This window comes from Rutilus rutilus, assembly GCF_951802725.1.
Source record: "Rutilus rutilus genome assembly, chromosome: 1".
Lineage (NCBI taxonomy): Eukaryota > Metazoa > Chordata > Actinopteri > Cypriniformes > Leuciscidae > Rutilus > Rutilus rutilus.
Window position 1 is genome coordinate 32,717,017 of NC_140209.1, and position 21,343 is coordinate 32,738,359.

The 21,343-nt window shown below is 38.8% G+C and overlaps 2 protein-coding genes across 4 annotated transcripts in view; both read left to right on the plus strand.

Moving 5' to 3' along the window:
* Window positions 1–881: 881 nt before the first annotated feature.
* xab2 (XPA binding protein 2) lies at window positions 882–10,258 on the plus strand. Its single transcript, XM_084423907.1, has 19 exons — window positions 882–1,057; window positions 1,424–1,572; window positions 1,670–1,793; window positions 1,910–2,107; window positions 2,254–2,388; window positions 3,218–3,382; window positions 3,666–3,810; window positions 3,892–4,043; window positions 4,129–4,248; window positions 4,325–4,456; window positions 5,505–5,636; window positions 5,729–5,842; window positions 5,993–6,155; window positions 6,298–6,488; window positions 6,577–6,699; window positions 6,787–6,958; window positions 9,460–9,586; window positions 9,741–9,850; window positions 9,963–10,258. Exons 1-19 carry the CDS (start codon window positions 1,016–1,018, stop codon window positions 10,022–10,024), a joined length of 2,556 nt encoding a protein of 851 aa, XP_084280033.1. The 5' UTR covers window positions 882–1,015; the 3' UTR covers window positions 10,025–10,258.
* A 202-nt stretch (window positions 10,259–10,460) lies between these two features.
* camsap3 (calmodulin regulated spectrin-associated protein family, member 3) overlaps window positions 10,461–21,343 on the plus strand; it is a 40,080-nt gene continuing 29,197 nt past the window's right edge. For all 3 annotated transcript variants that reach the window (XM_084423880.1, XM_084423881.1, XM_084423882.1), the window contains exon 1: window positions 10,461–11,697. In XM_084423880.1, the coding sequence (XP_084280006.1) occupies window positions 11,565–11,697 (133 nt within the window). In that variant the 5' untranslated portion in view covers window positions 10,461–11,564. The remainder of the gene's footprint in view (window positions 11,698–21,343) is intronic.

Sequence of the window (21,343 nt, forward strand, 5' to 3'; positions counted from 1 at the left end):
TGTTTTTCAAATGACATACCGTTACTACCAGCATTTGTGTATACACTTTAGTATACTTCTAACTTATTACGGAAATTATATGTTTAAAATAATATACAGTAGGCTACATAAATGCTTTTCTGTACACTTAATTCTATGTTAACTTCAATGAAATAAAAAATTATTATAGTTTAAATTGATGCTAAATGCAATCAGCTGAACTTAAGTGAAGTGCTTTTTGACATAGACTACTTTGGAAGGACTTAAGTACATCTTATATGTAATTTGATAATTACTTCTATGGTCTTATGAAATATGGTTGAAGTCCATTGCCGAATGTACAGACAAGCATTTATGATCAACTAAAATATAGTTTAATGGCATTTCAAAATTGAAATTTGTCATATATTTAAATATATTTGTAATTACATAAAAGTACATTTTAAATACATTAAATTTAAATGTAATGTCAAACAAACACACTCCACTTAAAATTGTAATCAAGTGCTTTACATGCACATCAAAACTGACATGCACTTAATTGGCCTTTATTTCACTAATATTATAAATCTGCAAGCAAGTAAAGATTTGATTTGCACTGCACACTTTTTCTCAAGGGTGAAAATCCTCATCGACTCTGTTAAGGTCTGATAGACTATCTATTATAGATGCGTGGTTTACCACAGTTAATTGTCAACTGTAATAAAATATATATATTTGTAAACTCCAAATTTAGCGCACTGCAGAATAATGGAAAATACGCTGAAGATTCAATTCATTTAACAAGGTTATTCAGAGTACTGAAGCCTCTCTTTCATTGACTTCCATTCAAAGACGCACTAAGGCTCCCCCTAGAGGAGAAGCCCTGACACAACCTGCCTGTCTACCGCACTGTCCACCTCAGCCAATAGGAAGCGACTTCACTCGGAAAGGGCGGGGCGTTTGTATTCAACGATCTCAGCACGTTGGGAAAGTGTTTGTTTTGTCAAGAATTTCACAGAGTTTTTAGCACTATTAGACGGATTTTCTCTTGCTAATGAAAATGCCGACTCTTAACGGAAAGGCAGACGTTATATTCGTAAGTATTTGAGTGTCTTAAATCAGTTTCGTGACATTTAATCGAGCCTGTTCTCAGCTAGCTGTGATTAGCTTGCTAACTACGAGAGTATAAGATAATAACTTTATGCCAAAATAATGTTTGGATATTTTTATTAGAACATATTACTGTCAAACATCAACTGGAGTGTCGTTGTTTGCATTGATTAACGTAATATTTAATACGAGTAACAGTAGTTAGCATATATGTTTGGTATTGTTTTGATTAAACAAATATGATTCTGCTCGACATTTTTCTTGTTCCCTTCTATAACTTGTAACCATTACTCAAACTTGATTTTATCCTTTTGAGCATCTGTGTTTCATAAAGCTCTTGTGTATTTTGTAGGAAGATGATGATTTGCCTTATGAAGAAGAAATCATCAGGAATCCATACTCAGTAAAGTGTTGGATGCGTTATATTGAGCACAAGCAAAATGCTCAGAAATCAGTGCTCAATATGATCTATGAAAGAGCTTTAAAAGAGCTGCCTGGCAGGTATGTACGTGTCATCTTGTTCTCTCTTACAATGAACCTGTGTGCTTGATACACATAAATGATGTTTGTTTCTTTTCTTACGTTTTTTTTCTGTCAGTTACAAGTTGTGGTACAACTACCTGAGAGAGAGGCGGAAACAGGTGAAAGGCAAGTGTGTCACAGATCCAACGTATGAGGAGGTGAACAACTGTCATGAGAGAGCACTTGTGTTTATGCACAAGGTAAAGTTGACATTTCATGCATTTCCATGTTTATTTGGCGGCAGCACTGTGTGACAAAGTAACTTGTGTGATTTGATGGTTGCACATTCATTTTCTTTTGTTCTCTGTCTCCTCAGATGCCGAGGATATGGATCGACTACTGCCAGTTCATGGTGTCTCAATGCAAAATTACACGGAGCAGACGGACGTTCGATCGGGCGTTACGAGCGCTGCCCGTTACCCAGCATCCTCGCATCTGGCCCTTGTATCTTCGCTTTGGCCGTAACTTGCCTCTCCCGGAAACAGCTATTCGTGTTTTCCGTCGTTACCTAAAGGTAAGGGACGGACGTTATGCTGAATACCAAATGCACGCTTGATTGCCTGTATAAGGTGACATTTCAAGCCTTGTGCTTCGAGGTGCTGTAAGATTTCTTTCTGCTTGCTGTGTTGCCTTGTTTAAGAGCCTCTGTCCTGTCTGTAGTTGTCTCCTGAGAATGCAGAGGAATACATTGATTACCTGCGTTCAGTTGGACGTCTGGATGAAGCTGCGCTCCGACTGGCAGCTGTGGTCAATGATGAAAACTTTGTTTCTAAAGAGGGAAAGTCCAATTATCAGGTCAGAAAATGAGTTTGTCCACCTAAACATGTGCAGTGTAAATATACTACTGTTCAAAGGTTGCAAAGGTTTAAAATAACTCTTTTCTATTTGAATATATTTTAAAATGTAATTTATTCCTGTGATCAAAGCTGAATTTTCAGCATCATTACTCCAGTCTTCAGTGTCACATGATCCTTCAGAAATCATTCTAATATAATCTGATTTGATGCAAAAACATTAGTTATTATTATCAACGATGATTACAGTTGTGCTGCTTTATATCTTTTTAATCGTGATTTTTTTATTTTTTTATATATCATTTTTTAGTTGAATAGAAAGTTCAAAAGAGCATAATTTATTTGAAATGGAAACATTTTGTAACATTATAAAGTCTTAACTGTCGATTTATTATGATCAATTCAATGCATCCTTGCTGAATAAAAGTATTAATTAAAAAGAAAATCTTACTAACCTCAAACTTTTCACCGTTTGATTAGATTATTTTGGCATAATTCATGCTGGAAGACAAAAAATGCTGAAGACACAAATGTAGGTTGCGGATCTTGATTTGGTGGCTTAAAATATGTCAAGAATTGTATTTTGGATTAAAAATGAACATTTAATACACTGGTCATTATTATAGGAATTTTAATTATTAAAGTCCCTAATCAATTCATGCAATCTTCATTCTGAGGTCAATGCACTGTGATGCATCAAAGTATTTGCATCTATCTTTATGTCCATATTAATCAGATTTGTGAATTATGCACCATGCAAATATATTATACATTATATAAATTCTCCATATTTTTTACATGAAAAATAAAAACTTGAAATTCAATTACAGCTTTGGCACGAGCTCTGTGACCTCATCTCACAAAACCCGGACAAGGTGACCTCACTAAACGTGGGAGCGATTATCCGAGGTGGTCTCACCCGCTTTACTGACCAGCTTGGCAGACTCTGGTGTTCTCTGGCGGATTACTACATCCGGAGTGGACACTTTGAGAAGGTAAATCTGTGTAATCTGAGGGCTCATTTCCAATTAAAACAAAAAAAAATTTATGCATTTTGGCCGTTCATTTACACGTCAACGTATAATACATTTTACATGATCTGTGTGAACAGGGATCATTTCGACCACCTTGTTGTCTGTAGGCGAAACACGCAAAGGAGAACCTTTCCTGTTTTTAGTACATCGTTGTCTTGTAAACGTACTCTTAGACTCCTGAATATACTAACTCTGTTCACACACAGGTTGACACCATTAACTATCTTGTTTTTGTTTTTTCAAGGCTCGAGATGTATACGAGGAAGCCATCCTAACCGTAGTCACTGTGAGAGACTTCACCCAGGTTTTCGACAGCTATGCGCAGTTTGAAGAGAGTATGATCGCTGCCAAGATGGAGACCACGTCTGAACTGGGACAAGACGAAGATGGTGAGAGATTCTTCTTACAGACCTTTACAGCAAATAATCCTTGATGTTGGTCTTACAGAAATGCTGATTTCCCCACTGTAGAAGACATCGACTTGGAGTTGCGATTGGCCCGTTTCGAGTTGCTGATAACTCGACGGCCGCTCTTATTAAACAGTGTGCTGCTCCGTCAGAACCCTCACAACGTTCACGAGTGGCACAAGAGAGTCAAACTCTACGACGGCCAACCTCGACAGGTCAGAAATGTCATTTACATAAATAAATCAGTCGATATTTGTCTCGATGTGTGATTTACACATCCTATGTTGCTTTGTCCTGTAGATCATCAACACATACACAGAGGCTGTGCAAACAGTAGATCCCGTGAAAGCCACAGGAAAGCCTCACAATCTCTGGGTGTCCTTCGCCAGATTCTATGAGGATAACGAACAGCTAGATGATGTACGAAACTTCCCATCGATAATTACTGGGCACATTACTGTAAACTGATGGCTAACTATTTGACTTGAACTTCAAGGCTCGGACTATCTTCGAGAAGGCCACAAAGGTCAACTACAAACAGGTGGATGATCTTGCTGCAGTGTGGTGCGAGTATGGAGAGATGGAGCTGAGACATGAGAACTATGACCAGGCTTTGCGTATACTAAGGGTAAGAGACAGTGTCACACATTACCACTAGTGCTTTAGTGCAGCGGTTCCCAACCATATTTCCACTGGTACTTCTGGTGTAATGATGACAAAGCTGTAAAACCTGTCGTTATAACATAAACTAGGAGTGTCAATAGATTCAAATAATGAACTAAAATCGATTTCATGATTCCAGAAGTTTCAAAAACGCTTTGTTCCTCAAAGGCAAGAGTTGTTGAGGGGAAAAAATTAAAGTACCTAGTAGAAAATTGACATCACCCTTTATTCAAAAATTATTACAAATTTGTAAGCATATTGCGTAGTTGTGCTTGGAGTCATTTGTTGCATTTGTAGTAATGCAATGAGACGTGTTAGATTCTGCCAACGTCATTTTTGGCCAGGCTATAAAGGTGAAAGAGTAGCAAAATTTGAGGGCATGTAGATGAGAATTTGACAACTTGTACAATAAATATTCATACACTTTAATGCCAATTTACACTCACAGCTCCAATGTGAAAACCTGTAAAATACAAAAAAATCTGAATTTGAATGTTGAAATGTGCACTAGCAGAAAATAGTCTCAAACCTGTATTCTGAATTTGAAGTTGCAGACAAAAAGTCACAAATGTGCAAAATGCCATTCACAGAAAAACAATGACATATTTGCTCTTATTCTTACATTCTCATTCGCAGTACAACCTCAATCAGGCACTTGCAACTTGTCCAATCTGTCAAGATTTGTTAAATAAAAATACAGCCTGTATCTGTAGTTCTGCTAAATTTGTCAGATGAATACCTTAACCAAGTTTAGTGTTATGTTCTTCCCTCATATTTAAACCATTTAAAAAATATAACACATTTTCCTCATATTTTGATCATTTAATTGGAAAATTGGCCACTATGTATATATCAAGGCTTTCAGCATTGCTATTATTAATTATTTTATATTATAATATTTGAAGTCATTTTGCAGCCCAATTTCTTTGCAATAAGTGATAAAGTTGGAGATCAGTGAGAATTTTCACGTCATCAAACTTTTTCCAGCTGTTGACCATCTTTTTTCTTCTCAGAAAGCAACAGCGATTCCCTCAAGAAAAGCAGAGTATTTTGACGCATCAGAACCGGTGCAGAATCGAGTATATAAATCCCTGAAAGTTTGGTCCATGCTTGCAGATTTGGAGGAGAGTCTTGGCACATTCCAGGTATGCGACTGCATTTAACAAGCTAGATTTAGCAGTAAGACTCTTAGAATCTTGTTGCAATGTTGTGTGTTAATGGAACTTGCTTTTGTCAGTCCACAAAGGCGGTGTATGATCGAATCATTGACCTCCGCATCGCCACACCTCAGATCATCATTAACTATGCCATGTTTCTTGAAGAACACAACTACTTTGAAGAAAGCTTCAAGGTAATGGAATTTAATCAGTCTGTCTGTCACATGGACCATTAGTGTTTCATTCTTTTGGGAATTTATATATTTTCGCTTTAACAAACATGTTTATTTATTCATCAAATCATATTTGTTTATAAATAAATCTGGATTTAATTTTGATCGTAGGCATATGAGCGTGGCATCGCCCTCTTTAGGTGGCCCAATGTCCATGACATCTGGAACACGTACCTCACTAAGTTCATCGACCGATATGGAGGCAAGAAGCTGGAGAGAGCACGAGATCTGTTTGAGCAAGCGCTGGATAGGTGTCCTCCTAAATATGCCAAAAGTAATAATACAGAAAACACAAAAATTTTGTTTAAAATGTTTATCATAAAATCTAGAATCCATTTGATCAGCTCTAACCTTTGGAAATACATAGTCAGCTCTGTTAGATATAAAATCCTGATTTAATTTGTGTCGTTTAACAGCGATCTACCTGCTGTACGCTAAGCTGGAAGAGGAGTACGGTTTGGCGCGACATGCCATGGCTGTGTATGAGAGAGCCACTTCGGCTGTAGAGCCACAGGAACGCCATCAGATGTTCAACATCTACATCAAACGCGCAGCAGAGATTTATGGAGTCACTCACACAAGAGCCATCTATCAGAAAGCCATTGAGGTAAACCACTCAGCTGGTATCGCTTAGAAAATATATCAGGATTTCTAACATGTTTTGTGCTGTAATGAGTTAACTTGGTCTGGTGCAGGTCCTGCCAGATGAACACGCCAGAGACATGTGCCTGCGCTTCGCTGACATGGAGAGCAAACTTGGAGAGATTGACAGAGCGAGAGCCATCTACTCTTACTGCTCTCAGATCTGTGATCCCAGGGTACTTACCTCACTGTTTCACATTGCTTTGGTCATGTTGTCTGTGTTGCTGGATTTTGAACGCCCTCCCGTACCATTTCTTGAACAGTTGACCGCTCATTTCTGGCAAAGCTGGAAGGAGTTTGAGATTCGCCACGGTAACGAGGACACCATCCGTGAGATGCTGCGGATCAAACGCAGTGTGCAGGCCACATACAATACACAAGTCAACTTCATGTCCTCTCAGATGCTCAAGGCAACCACTAATGCTACTGGAACAGGCAAGTTTCATTCATTAAAGGGATCATGACATTAGAAATCAAATTGAGATTTTGACGTGTTAGAGGTCTTTGCAGCATTAAAACAGTTTCATAGCTTAACGTCCTCCTCGTGTAGAAAAAAAGCATTTGTGGAATCAAGCTTCAAACAATGGTTTGTTTGGGTATTGTGGGATCTGTGACGTCACATAGGAAAATAGATTTGCATATGACTGCCTCTAGAGCAAGACATCGACGAATCATTGTACACCATCACACAGTTTGCCCCGCCCACTGGTGTTCAGTCGGTTAACACTTGTCAAAATCAAATAAAACCCACTATAATCACTGATGCTGTCTACACTGGATACCGCATCCAGCTTAGTGTTTAACATAAGAGCAGACGCGGCCATTTGTTGCTTAAATAATGCTTCATCATTCAATTGCACAACACTTCTCTTGTGCAACAGAGAGTGGGCGTTGATACTGTTTCCAATGCAATGACGTTATAATCATAACAGTGGCCGTTTACTGACAAGCCTTAAAGGAGCCGCCCCTTAAATACGTGTCAATTCAGACAGAGGGTCAGAATGAGGGTTGAAAATAATCATTTTCTGCATATATATATTTGGGGTTTTTTTGTGCAAAAACCTTTATTAACGTATATGAACCTCAAGGAACATATTAAAATGAAAAATACATGTTATGACCCCTTTAAAGCCAACAGGAAATGAACATTTATTGTTTTTAATGTTCTTTTGGCTTGAACGTTAGTCAAAAGTTGATTTGGGCTACTGGTGTGGCTGTTGTTTCATGTTCACTTTGCAGGAAAAATGTGTCTTTATGAAAACAGTTGATTCTTCCACACTAATAACTGGAGTAGTGTTTCAATTGTTAACTAAATTTGAAAACAATTAAAAATGGGTTTTGTTAATTGAATTAAGGCTGAAAAAAATATTAGACAAAACTTAAAATAAAAAACCTATTTAAGTTGAAGTTTTAAAAAATAGAACTGAAAAGTAAATTAAAGCTACTATATATAAAAATAAATTACATGCATAACAATTACTAAAACTTTGAAATGAAATATGAAAATATATATAATTAAAATATTAATTAATATTATATATTATACTAAAATAACCTGAGAATGGTGCGGAATCTGTCATTTTCTAGAATGCCAATCTATATTTGCATGTGAAATTTATGTGGTAAGCAAATGGGTGTTGGAGTAATCCACAAACTGAGGTTATGTAACAGCATATTATCATTATCAGGGCTCCAGACTAACTTTTTTTATTAGGAGCGCTGTAGCCCCTGACTTAAAATTTTAGGAGCGCAAGCAGAAAATGTAGGGGCACACCTTCACATTTTCCCCCTAAATAACTATTACAGACAAATGCTTTGATAATAAATATACTTAACGTACAGAAATTATGGTGCAGTTTTATTTTAAGATCACAGGCTCCAGACTAACATCTGAGGGCAGCGGCACTAAGTTCTACTGAAAGTGTTTGGTAGCACTGTGGGAGGACAAAGCACTGAGCTAAATTTGAGGTGTATAGATAAAGTTAACTTTAATTATTATCATTCATAATGTCTTTAATATTAATTCAAAAGCAAAATGAGTGACAAAATAGATATTAGGGAGTGAAAATAGCCAATAAGCGTCCTCTGCAGCTATGTTTACAATGGTAATTTAATTTGATGGTAATTTTAAATAAGTGTGAGTTTTCCTACTTCTTGAAACTTTCAGTTTTATAAATAGACAATCTTTAATGGATGAACAAAAATGTTTTGGTCAACACATTAAAAATAACATTTAAATATGATAGTTTTGAAGTGCTGGAAAAAGATGGATGCTACTTTTATAACCATAGTATACCATAGTTATGCCTGGTTCAGATTACACAATTTTTTTGTATGTTACGATAGTCAATGTGTCAGATTACACGATTTTGACTCCTACAAATCTTGTCATGTCGTGGACAAGAAACATGTCAGACTACACGTTGCTTTACGATCAGTCATCGCGAGCCGTCTCACACACACATTCACTCGCACATATATGTACACACGCACTCACACACACACACACACTCACCACGCTCTCACTCACACACTCACTCACTCACTCACTCACTCTCGCTTGCTTGCGCACACACACACTCTCACTCACTCACTGGTGCACACACTCTCTCACTCACTCTAGCTCGCTCGCTCACTCACTCACTCGCGCACACACACACTCATTCACTCTTGACGGAACCGTCATGGAGGACCGTTAAAAAATTAAACATGCTAGTCTTTTTGTCATGATATCGTAAAGCATCGCAGACGCGACGTCGGTTGTCGCCCACTATGACACACTATACGAGATGAAATTTACTGGTCGCACATGTGCGACTGGATGTAAAATTCAGTAGCACACTCTCAAATTTTGGTCGCAAAATGCGACCATTTGGTCGCAGTCTGGAGCCCTGATTATCCAGTGTGTAGGTAAACGTTTGTGTTGTGTGTTTCAGTGTCAGATCTTGCTCCAGGGCAGAGCGGAGTGGATGACATGAGGCTGCTGGAGCAGAAGGCTCAGCAACTGGCTGTAGAGGCCGAACAGGACAAACCCAAACCTAAAGACAAGATCCTTTTCGTCAGGTGTGTACTGCTGTGCCCTGGTCTGAGGCGGGCCACACAAACCAATCGGAGCACAAGCCCGGCTCAATGGCTTATTTAAACGATTCTGCCCTCTTCGGCAATGAAGTTTCTATTGTGCTGTTTACATCACTTGACATTTGTTTGATTTGTACAGAAGTGACACCTCTCGCAGTGAACTCGCCCAACTGGCCAAACAAGCTAATCCTGATGAGATTGACATTGATGATGATGATGATGAGGATGCAGAGGATGGGGAACCGGATGGTTAGTTCAGATGAGACATGATTGTTTTTGTTTTTTTTCCTAGATACTCGAACACTTCATCAGCATTTTGATTTTGAACAGTTGCTGATCATTTGCATGCGTGTCATTTCAGAAGTCCAGTTGGAGCAGAAGTCGGTCCCTACTGCTGTCTTCGGAGGACTAAAGGAGGACTAATTTTGTTGCAGTTCAGTAACCAAGAAACAGTGAAAATTATTAGCAACATGAATTATGTAAATGGTTTGCTACACTTTAGCAATACCAATTCAGACCACATGGTGTCACTCTTTGCAGCATTTGTATGCTTTCATTTTTTTTTCATGATGACATTGGGTAGATAAAATGTTAAAGCGCTAGAATTGCATTGTTTTCCCTCTGTCTACTGTACATTAAAAGATCAATCCCCATGCATGACATCTACAAATGGTTTGTTATCAGATCGCAATGCTGCAAAGTCTCAGAAGGCTCTGCCCGTTGTTGCACGGACACATGGGTGGAGCAGTTGAATCTGAATGCTGTGGTTTCACTAATATGTAAATTTGGCACATCTGGTTATTGATCACTCTGTCTCTAAACTTTCTTTTTGTTCAAGTTTCTTATTCTGTTTGTAATGGGATGTACATTTATTCTTTTAAAGATGTTCGAGGCTGCTTATATCAATAAGCATAATTGTATTTGTTAATGAGCAGTACATTAAGTGCTGGTTCTACTACAAAGAAAAATGGAAAACCAAAGAATGAGAAAAAAACAAATTCACTGTTCCTCCATAATTAGATTAAAATAGTTCTGTGAGTTAATCTTCTTACAAAGTTCCAGCAGTGGTCTCTCTAACATCATGTGACCTGGACCTTCAGTGAATTCTGTCCCGTGTTAGTGTTGTTCACAGCTGTACTTCTAAACGATTCTCTGTGAAAGTCCATTTAAGTGCTTACATTGTTTTGGTGATTTAAGAGGGTTTGATAAAGTCTGCACTAGTTTACGACATGCTGTGGCCTAAATACAGGTTTATCGAAGTATGCCATTTTATTAAATATCGTGCTCGCTGGTGTGAAGCAAAATTATAGGCCTTAAGTTAACTTTGCAACAAAATAGGTCTTGAAATAAAAAAATCCTCCCAAGAAACAATGAAACTTGCTGTTAACACTGCACCAGTTTAGCATTGTAATGCCGTGCCAATTATATGAACAACGCTGTTCATAATGACTAATATTTCTTCTGGGCAAGTTCTACCTGTCCTGCACCTGTTTCCATGAGTTAACGCGCATTCCGACCTGCTGCTCGAGTTCACAGGCTTAGTCCCGCCCCCTCAGCGCTGTCTCAAGCACTCTTGACACCTGATTGGACGCCCGGCAGGATGATTGACAGGAGTATGGAGTACCTGGAAATCAGTCCGGAGCGTATCAGCTAGAGCGATGTGGACTCTGAAGCGGGGTCGAAAATAGTGAAACATCCCCTGGAATATCGCTGAATTTGTCGCTCCGATAGACTAAAACAGCCATATACAACCGCCAGCTACACTGGATGTATTAAAAGAAGATCTAAAGAGGAATAAATTGCGAATTACTTTATTATTATTTTTCGCCGGAACGCTAAGTTACCAGAATCATCGGCCGTGCTGTGGTCGCGTGAAAGAAAAGGATGAGCGTTTGATTTTTGTTTCATTCCTCACCGCATCGCCTTCCTCTGTTTTTCCCGGCCCGTCTGTTTTGGACCTGCTATGGTGGACTCGAATGCAATGAGGAAGACTTTTGTGGTCCCGGACATAAAGCCGTTGGATCAGTATGACTCGAGCAGAGCCAGAATCTGCGCCAGTGTCGGGTGGCTGCTGGCGAAATCCTACGGCAATGCAGGTATGAAGTGGCCGTGTGTCAAACCCTAGTGTGCTACCTTTCTAGAGTGCAATTTCTTCTTCCGAGTCAGCTGAACATGTGTAGGCAGCACGAGAGCCCCAAAACTGCGCAAAAACGCCAAAAGCCAGTCTAGCTAACGTTAGGCTGCTGCTATGTTTTTGAGACGCAGCCCATTGAGTCTTGACACATTTTTGTTTCCTTCTCAAATCTTCTGTTCCCTCTCACCTGTCTGTTTTGAGAGCAGGGTTTGCTCATTGTTCAGTGACTGCGGAGGAAAGCATGTGTGAAGGTGAACAGTGTGTAAACTCAGCGTTTTTCACAACACAAAGACCATATGAGAGGTGGAAAGCTGTTGGTTGTGGCCCAGCAATGTCTTACTATACGATACGCGTTCAGTCTGGCTCTCTTAATGAATCGAACAGAATAATAGTCTGTTAAAAGGTCTAAAAGTGTGCTTTCTTCCACCCATTGGGCACCGAGAACATGAATAATCTGATGGGATGTTTATAATACTAACAGTAACTACAATAAAAAATTGTATCAAATAAAGGAGTGAATTCAGGTTGATTGGGTCCCTTTTTGCCATTGAGATGACTGGGAAAAAGTGTCCCAATCAATCTGAATTCACCCCTAAGTAAAATACATAATATAAAAACTAAATATGCCTTAATATGAGACAGTATACAATTTCCCCGTGATCGTTTTCCATGAGGACTTTAATCGCACGTGCTTAATCCTTTCAGCAGACATGGTGTTGTCTGGGAATTATGATGGGAAGAAATGTTGTAGTTTTGACCTGAATATGACTATGAATATGTAGCCTATCATGTGAGCGCGTGCTCTGAACGCACCTATGTGTCATATTCGCCCACTATCACGAACCCCTTTGTTAATACACCCACAAAGATGATGGAGGTCTTGAGCAGACGGCTGATAATTACACTAAAGTGCTCGGTATGTTTAAATTTTTTTTTTTTACTTCAGAAATAATAAAAAGGAAACTATAAACTGATCGATGCTTGATGACGTCAATCAGTGACAGCAGTGTCCTGCAGTGACATCATTTTACTCCATCTAAAACGTCTCTCTCTCTCTCTCTCTCTCTCTCTCTCTCTCTCTCTCAAAAGGCAGGGTAGGTGATTTGTTCCCTAATTTTTCGTTTTTTTTTTTTTTGTTATGCTGGTTTAAAATCTCTTCCCATCCTGATAGCAATCACTAAGTTAAATGGTCTAAATGTATTTGTATATAATCTGTAGAAGGCGTAGGACCATAAAATGTTCGTCCTGTGAGTGTATGTATTTCCACACCTCCGTGCACCTGCTCGCACAGACATCACTCTTCATCAGCACGTTTCATGCTATGAGTTAGACAGACGTCAGTCAAGAGCACCACGACCGAAACAGCAGCCACCTTTTAAAGTTCCCCCTGAACCAAAACAACCAGCTTATGCTGCGTTCACGCCATAACTACTGTAATTTGGAAGAGATGGCAACCCCGTGACGTTAAACTCAGTATCAGATAATGTCAACTCTATCAAGGTGAAATGAATCTGCAGCAGTCAGGTGGTACAGGTCAGAGCTCTTTTTGTTGTTTATGTTCATTATTATTGTAATGTTATGTGCTTTGAGGTAGTTTAACTCAATCTTTCGTCTTGTGACGCTTTGCAGACTTTGCTGTGTGTGTTTATGTGTTTTGAAGTAGGCGTGGCTTTAGAGACACTCTGAAGGGAGGGTGGGATCTTAAGCTTTCAAAGCTAGCTCGCTATTGCTAGCCGCTCCGAAAATTGCCTACCCTACCTTTAAGGCAAGACCACCATACTTCCCTAGTTGGCCAATCACAGTACATTAAGGCATACTGTGTATTGCAGGTTTTCTGAGATGTTATGTTTAAAATGCAGTTAAATATGCAACTCATTTGCATGAATTCCCTGTACAGAAGTCTGAACATTAGATAAAGCCAGGTTCAAATTGCTTGTTTCATTTTGATGGCATGTTAGAAAGGATTTTACTGAAGGGGATTTTGGATATCCCTTTATATCACTCCATAAGTCAGGGACAAACTCCTCTTTAAAAACCTTCAGAATAACTGTAAAGTCTAGTGTGTAAGTGTAACCGAAGTGGCGGTTTCTGGTTCATTTATGGAGAAACAACTCAGTTTGAGACAGTTTGAAGAGTTGGCTAATAATTAAATAAACTAAATCTTCTTTCTACTAGTCTGAATGAAGACGTGGAAGTAAAATAGCCCAAAATCTTAAAATTGACCAGTGCATGAATAACAACAATAATCGTTTTACCTGTAGTGTCTTGCCTTAAAAGAAATGGTGACCTGTCCCAGTGTCTAAAATATGCAGTTTCACTTTATACATTCATATAAAGGAAGATTCGTCCATGTAATTTATTTCCCACTGTAACCATGCACCAATGCAGCCTTACATAATCTGTTACTGTTTTCCCCTGTTGCGCTTGTACAGTGACATCAATATTGGTTATCGGGTTTAAAAAAAGGGCTAGATCTACATCACTCTTTTTGTTTCTAGGCCTTTTTTCAGTGTGTAGGCCCTAACCTCTGTGTTTCTCATAGTCAGAAGAGGATGGTCTCGCTGTCAGATCCTGGCCTGAGAATTGAAACACACAAGATTTGTTTTTCTTTGTGGGTGCTGCAGACGGGCTAGTGTGAGTGTGTTTGTGGATTGTTTTTAAAAGCCTTATTGTGTCCACCTAATGAACCACCGTTAATTCAGATTGTAAGTCTGCATTCCTGTACTTGCTTTAGTCCTTGTTTTGAGCCCGTTTAGAGTCATTTTTAGAAAGACCTAGATTTAACGGTTCACATTACTCATAACATTTAACTCTGAAACAGGTGGATAATTAGAAGATAATTAAAGATGTTTTGTGTTGGCATGAGTAATGTAATATGCAATCTGCAGTCTGTAATTTTCAACTACAAACTGGTTTCGATGGAGTTTCAACTGTGTGACCTCTGTATTATTTAGGTTCTTCTAGAGCATTACATTTATGGCATCAGGGAAGTCAAAAATAACATAACATATCATAAATAACCTTACATAAGCTATAGAGCTATGCTGTTTTGTTTCTGATAAGATATTTCTGCCCAAGATTTCGTTGCTTAGTTAAAGCTGCAGTCTGTAGTTTTTCCTCTTTGTCGCCATCTCTGTTTGAAATCTGCAATTGCAGTTATTTACGGAATTATCAACTGTACATGGATTGTGGCACGGCACTGTGCGGATGAATCCATTGTTTTGAGGTGTGTGCGCCGGTGTGGATACTGTCATTCGGAATCACAGATTCTACTTTTTGGAAGTATGACCGACATAATAATTTTCACCGGAAAATGTCATCTGAACAAGTAACATGCACTTTTGTTCTGACCAACTAAGGGAAAAAAAGCACTGCATTAAATCTAACGATCGCTTATCATATCATGTCAAACCGTGCAAAGTATACTCTGTTCTCAAATTGTTAATGTTAACAACATCAGCATTGCGTGACTACATTTAATGTGTATTAGGGCTACCTGTGGTTCAGTTTCCATTTCTCTGCAGTCTAATTTCTAATTGTCATACCAACAAATTAATGTTCCTTAGAACTGGTTCTCTTTGAAATATAAACACAAGTGCTGTGAGAAAAGGCTATAAATCTCCACCTCCAACATCCTCACACGCAATATAGCCTACTAGCCGAGACTCCTCCTTTATGTGTACAGATGTGACGTAATGACGCAAAGACATGCTCGAATTTCCCGCGGAAATCCACCAGTACAACTGGAATTAAAAACATTAGGCTATTACAAGCTTAAAGTTTTGAATCGAGCTAAGGCAAGCAGATAGTTTTGAAAACTGGCTGGTAATGTACTTGCTCAAATTTATTTTGGATAATTTTTAACCCAAAAAAGTTACGGACTGCAGCTTTAAAGGAAATAAACATTTTATTACTGAAAAATATTGCTAGAAATAGTTCAATGTAATTAAAAATGGTTTGAACCCTGTGTTTTTGTGCTTAAAGTTTCCCACCGTTAGCTTAGCAACATGATAACATCAACATGTTAGGATGTACAAGACTGCAAGCTCTACAGCAGTTGGGTTCCAGGAGTAAAAATCCCATTATTTTTCTACATAGGGAAACTTATTTTTTTAATGATGACTTCTAAACCTTTAAAGACAGACCAACTGTGAACCACAAGGCTGTTAATCAATGTTATATGCTTTTGTTGAAGATATCAGCCTGCATTAATTTAACTTATCTTTTTTTAAATATTTGAGAGTATTCCTGGGGGCGTATTACAGAAACGTTCTATCTTAAGTCGTAAGTTAAGATCTGACAAGTTAATTTAGGATTTTTCACAAATTCGTATTTCAGAAGCAAACCTTAAGTTGATTTAGGATTCTTATCCTATCTTACAAAATCTCATCTTATCTGTAGATAGGAAATCTTAAACCCCTCCATCGAGTTCGGTAATCAACTCTCAGGTCTGTTACCATTTACCAAGCAACAAACAGCTGCTGTGTGAAGTAAAACGGAAAAACTCTAGAGATTAGAATGTAGAAATAAAATAAGTGGTTGTAACAAAGGTATGTTGTTGTGGGAAGGAGGAGGCGGGAACTGGCGAGCATTTAACAACTTTAATAGTCATAAAATAAAAAAACACAAAACGAAAGTAAAGGCATCAGCCCCTCACAGCCAACTGCCGCACACACATAAACTAAACAACACATTAAATAACATAAATAGTCCAGGCCTGGTCCTCTCTCGTCACTCCTCCTTTTATGGTTCCGCTCCTCCGTGAGATTTATACGAGACCGGTGCAGGAACACTTATGTCCACAGGTGGCGCTCATCAGTAATCACGCCACTGGCCTCGCGCCGTTTTCTCATGGCCCTCGACCACGATGGTGGTGCTTTTCATTAGCCCAAATGAAGTGTTGATAAGCTTGGTAGAAAAGGCAAAGCCCAATCCTTTTATTTCATAGGAGTCTGTAATTATTTGTCGTCAAAGTGCATCATTTGGGTGTTCACAAAGTCATTCCACCATCAAACATCACTGTTCTTCATCTTGTATCATTATTAAATGTGACGCCATTCTCAGACAGGGCCATTGTTATGAGATTTTTATAGTTGGCTTTCAAATACTTTTGAAGTTAGGACACCATTGGGGTTGTCCTAAAGTTAAAGGTCCCGTTGTATGCCCCTTTTCACAAGATGTAAAATAAGTCTCTGATGTCCCCAGAGTGTGTATGTGAAGTTTGAGCTCAAAATACCCAACATATCATTTTTTACAGCATGTTTAAATTGACATTTTTTGGGGCTCAGAAAAACGAGCTGTTTCAGTGTGTGCCCTTTAAATGCAAATGAGCTGCTGCTGGACGACCCAGGGGGCGGAGCTTCATGAGCTCGCGCTCAGTCTGTCAGGACAAATTCATCTCACGGAATGATGATAATATCAGAAACTCTCAGTAACGGCGTTCATTTCGAGTCGGACAATAATGCCTACAGAGTCAGAGTGCTGTATAGAGATGAAACAGGTATGGTTTAGTAGTTTAATTACGGTTATTATAATGTATTGTCATCTGCTTGTATGTATCCATTATTTATTAACAGCCTACAAGTCTGCTGTTTCGGACCAGGTCCGAATGATGATCAAACATGTACTGATGAGTTTAATAAAGTTTATTGTACATCACACAAAAGATGAAGCGTCAGTTTTACTTCAGAAAATCACGGTAAGAGCTGAGTAAACACAGTAGCCTTAGTTATAAGAAGTGCGCAAGTAGCCAGTAGAGTTGAGGGAGCATTCCTGTGGGCGGAGGTTAGTCTAAACACGGTTCTGGTGATGTCACTAATGAAGGAAGTAGAGGGGTGTAGTCCAATCGAGCCGTTTTATGTAGTCAACTTCTGTTAAATAAAATATCTCGCTTGGCATTGAACTTTGAGCTTTATAATTTTACAGATATTATTTATACTCTAACAACAACATTACACACTAACTAAAGTTTGAAACATGGGATCACGTAGAACGGGACCTTTAAGACCGTTTTTAGGATGCTTCTGTAATACCCTTTTCCTATACGTAGTTAAGATAAGATTATGCACTTAAGAAATGTCATTCTGTAATAGCTTTTGTCCTCAATGAGGTCCTAACTGAAATTGCCATGGTTACCAAACAGATAAGATAGGTTAGGATCTTTCTGTAATGTGTCCCCTGGTGAAAAACTACATTACCCGCGATTCTGCAAAGTAATCTCCAACAATCAAAGAATCAAAACAAACAAATCGTGCTAAAAGATTTCTTTAGAGCCCACCCACCCCCATGAAGCACTGCACATGGCGTGATAGTAGTCAGTCTCTTCTATTCTCTCAGACTGCATAAATATTTGTATGCAAGTTTTGCAATAAATTTACATTTATATTGTTTCTATATATATATATATATATATATATATTAAATATTCATCTTTAAATTAGGGCTGAACGATTAATCGCACTTTACATGTAATCGCACTTAAATCGAGATGGCTTATCGCGATTTTAAAATTGCAAAGGCTGCGTTATTTTTATTTTTTTTTACGGCTCTGTAAACGCTGCTCCATCTGAAAGAACTGAGAGTTTGAGTCACTTTTAACGTGCTTTTGAAAAAAACAACACGCGTCAAACATCTTTCCAAAACATGAGAAGCATTTATGAACCTCTTGTCCAACAACAGACAACATTTAATAACATGCATTTACTTCCAAACTCACTTCATAACAACGGTTGAGCTCCTCCTTCTGTGAGATGATGTGCCTTCTTACACAGAATAAGTCATGTATTTATAAGTCATGTATTTATAAGTCATACGTCATGTATTTATAAGTCATGTATTTATAAGTCATGTATTTATAAGTCATGTAGCCTATTTATAAGTCATGTTTAATCAAAGCGTTTCAATCTTCTGTTTATTCAGCTACAGCGATAGGGATTTCCTGGAATGATGCGCATTATTGTACTTCTGTGGCGGGGCATATTTATCGTGTTCGCGTGAGAGGGCCCTCTGGCGTTCAAATGGGGCAGTATTTACTACCAATCAGCCGCACTCCACTGACAAGCTGCGCATAAGATAATCGCAGCCTTTGCCAAATCGCATGCGGTTTTATTTCGATTGATTGTTCAGCCCTACCTTAAATCAATAGTATTGTATTTCTCCATTGATTTTGGCTTCATTGTCATTCGCAGTGCTTAATGGGATTGTAGTTCTTTGCCTCATTAAAGCTGTTAAAGGGATAGTTCACCCAAAAATGAAAATTCTGTCATTAATTACTCACCCTCACGTCGTTCCAAACCCGTAAGACCTTCGTTCATCTTCAGAACACAGAGAAAGATCTTTGTGATGAAATCTGAGAGCTTTCTGTCCCTCCATTGACAGTCTGCACAACTACCACTTTCAAGCCCCAGAAAGGTAGTAAAGACATCATAAAAGTGACTCCAGTGGTTAAACCTGAATTTTATGAAGCAACTTGAGTGCTTTGTTTACAAAATTTACCACTGTATTTTCAAAATATTAATATTAGTTGTGTTCGTTTGTCTTTTTGTACAATTTTCAAATACTTTTTTGCTTCAAAACAAAGTTTGTATTGTTGTGATTCACCTCATAGCTGGTTCGTTCGGCTGATGGCTTATAACGCTTTAGCAAAGACTTTTTTTCAAATCCTTATGGGAAACACGAATGGGAAAAATACTTCCAGAAACAAAGTTGTGGCAATGTTGTTCTCTTGGAATCAATTGTAAGTCATGGCTTTTGTGCCGAGGGCTATTTGAATGGTGCGTGGAGTTGCGTTTCAGGTCTGTCGCTCATGAGACTCCATGATGGTCAGGATACTGTCTTACTGATTGTTTAGGAAAGAAGTAAGCAGTGAGGCAGCTCTCTATTTTTTGAGCATGGCTAATGTTTCAGCCACAATATGATCACAATTATTTAAATGCAATATAGAAATGCCTTAAACTCTGCATACATTAAAGGGGACCTATTATGCCCCCTTTTACAAGTTGTAATACAAGTCTCTGGTGTCCCCAGAATGTGTCTGAAGTTTCAGATCAAAATGCCCCACAGATCATTTTATTATAGCTTGTCAAGTTTGCCCCTATTTGGGTGTGAGCAAAAACATGCCGTTTTTGTGTGTGCCCCTTTAAATGCAAATGAGCTGCTGCTCTCTGCCCCCTTTCCAGAAGAGGGCGGAGCCTTTACAGCTCATGCTTTGGATACTCTGGCAACAACAAAACTGAAGAATGTCACACAGCCGAAATGTCTGAAATTGTCAGTAGCGGGGTTCAGCCTTACGTGTTCGAACTGGAGTCGGACACTGATTGAGAGACTCAGGAAGAAGTTACAACTTTCAGAATGCAACTGGATGTTTCTGATTGGTTAGTCGATACATTTAAGTTGATTCACCTCATTGACTAGCATGTACCGTCATGTTAATCAAAAAGGCTTTCAGAAACAACGTTTGTTCAAATCCAGCGTTGAACTGACCCTCGTTTGTGAAGGAGTCTCTGGCATAAAATGATTTGCGCAAATGTATAACTCTTCAACGACTTTCTTCGGCTCATTTCCTTCATAAATGAAAGAGTCAGTGGAGACTCTTATGTTTGTTGGTACATCCAATAACAGAATATTTGTAATGTTGTTTGGCGTTGACATTGTATATCTACAGAAATGGCGGACTGCTGCGGCTCACTCAGGGCGGGATCTACGCTGCTAGTAGGGCAAATCGTAACCGCTCGTTTGGAGAGACTGTTTATGATGTATAGAGATTATAAAAAAAGGAGTGGCTGTATCTTTTACTAATATAGGCTGGTTGTTTACATACACTGTGGACACACATCTGTGTTCAAACACAGATGAATTTTGCATAATAGGTCCTCTTTAAAACTTCCAGGTTTTCTCACAAAATGTTCCAAAATGATTAACCGCCACACATAGTTAGGATTTTCCCTGAGTGTGAGAAACTGAAATCTCCCTAATTCACCTGGTTGATGTATAATTACTAGGTTGTGAGCTCTAGTGTGTGGCTCCAGTGTTTGTCTTCACTCCCTGCATCAATAGCAGACCTGTACGACCACACCCGCTGGTCAAAGTCACACACAGCCGAGCCAGAGAGAAATCAGACTAGATTAAAGAGGCTTGGCTGGATTTCAGCGTTGAGACATGAGTGTGTGTGTGTGTGTGTGCGTGACCTCAGACCTCTGATCCAGCGCTGCACTCGTTTTCCTGCTTGAACCCGATGACATCATCATTCTCACTGCGAGTCTGTGATGTAGCCCTCAGAGCCCTGGTCCCGCGCTGAGCTGTATCTCTGCAGTGAACCCACGCTTTTAAGGCCCACTGTGCTGCTAATTGCTACCTGTGTTATCAGCAAGGTTTTTTTTTTTTTTTTTTTTTGTTTAATGTGTTTTTTGGCCAAAGCTTCACTCTGGATGAACTCGGCTCAATAAAGATCTATCCTCGGAGTGCTGTCCTAGATGCAAGAGCTTTCGAGTTCAAGTACAGCCTGAATGCAGATGATTGAGCCAAGGCAAGCATGACTGCTATTGTTTTGTTGCATGGTGCTGAGGACGTAAATGATCCCTCAAATCACGCAGCTTGTTAAAGGGAGAGTG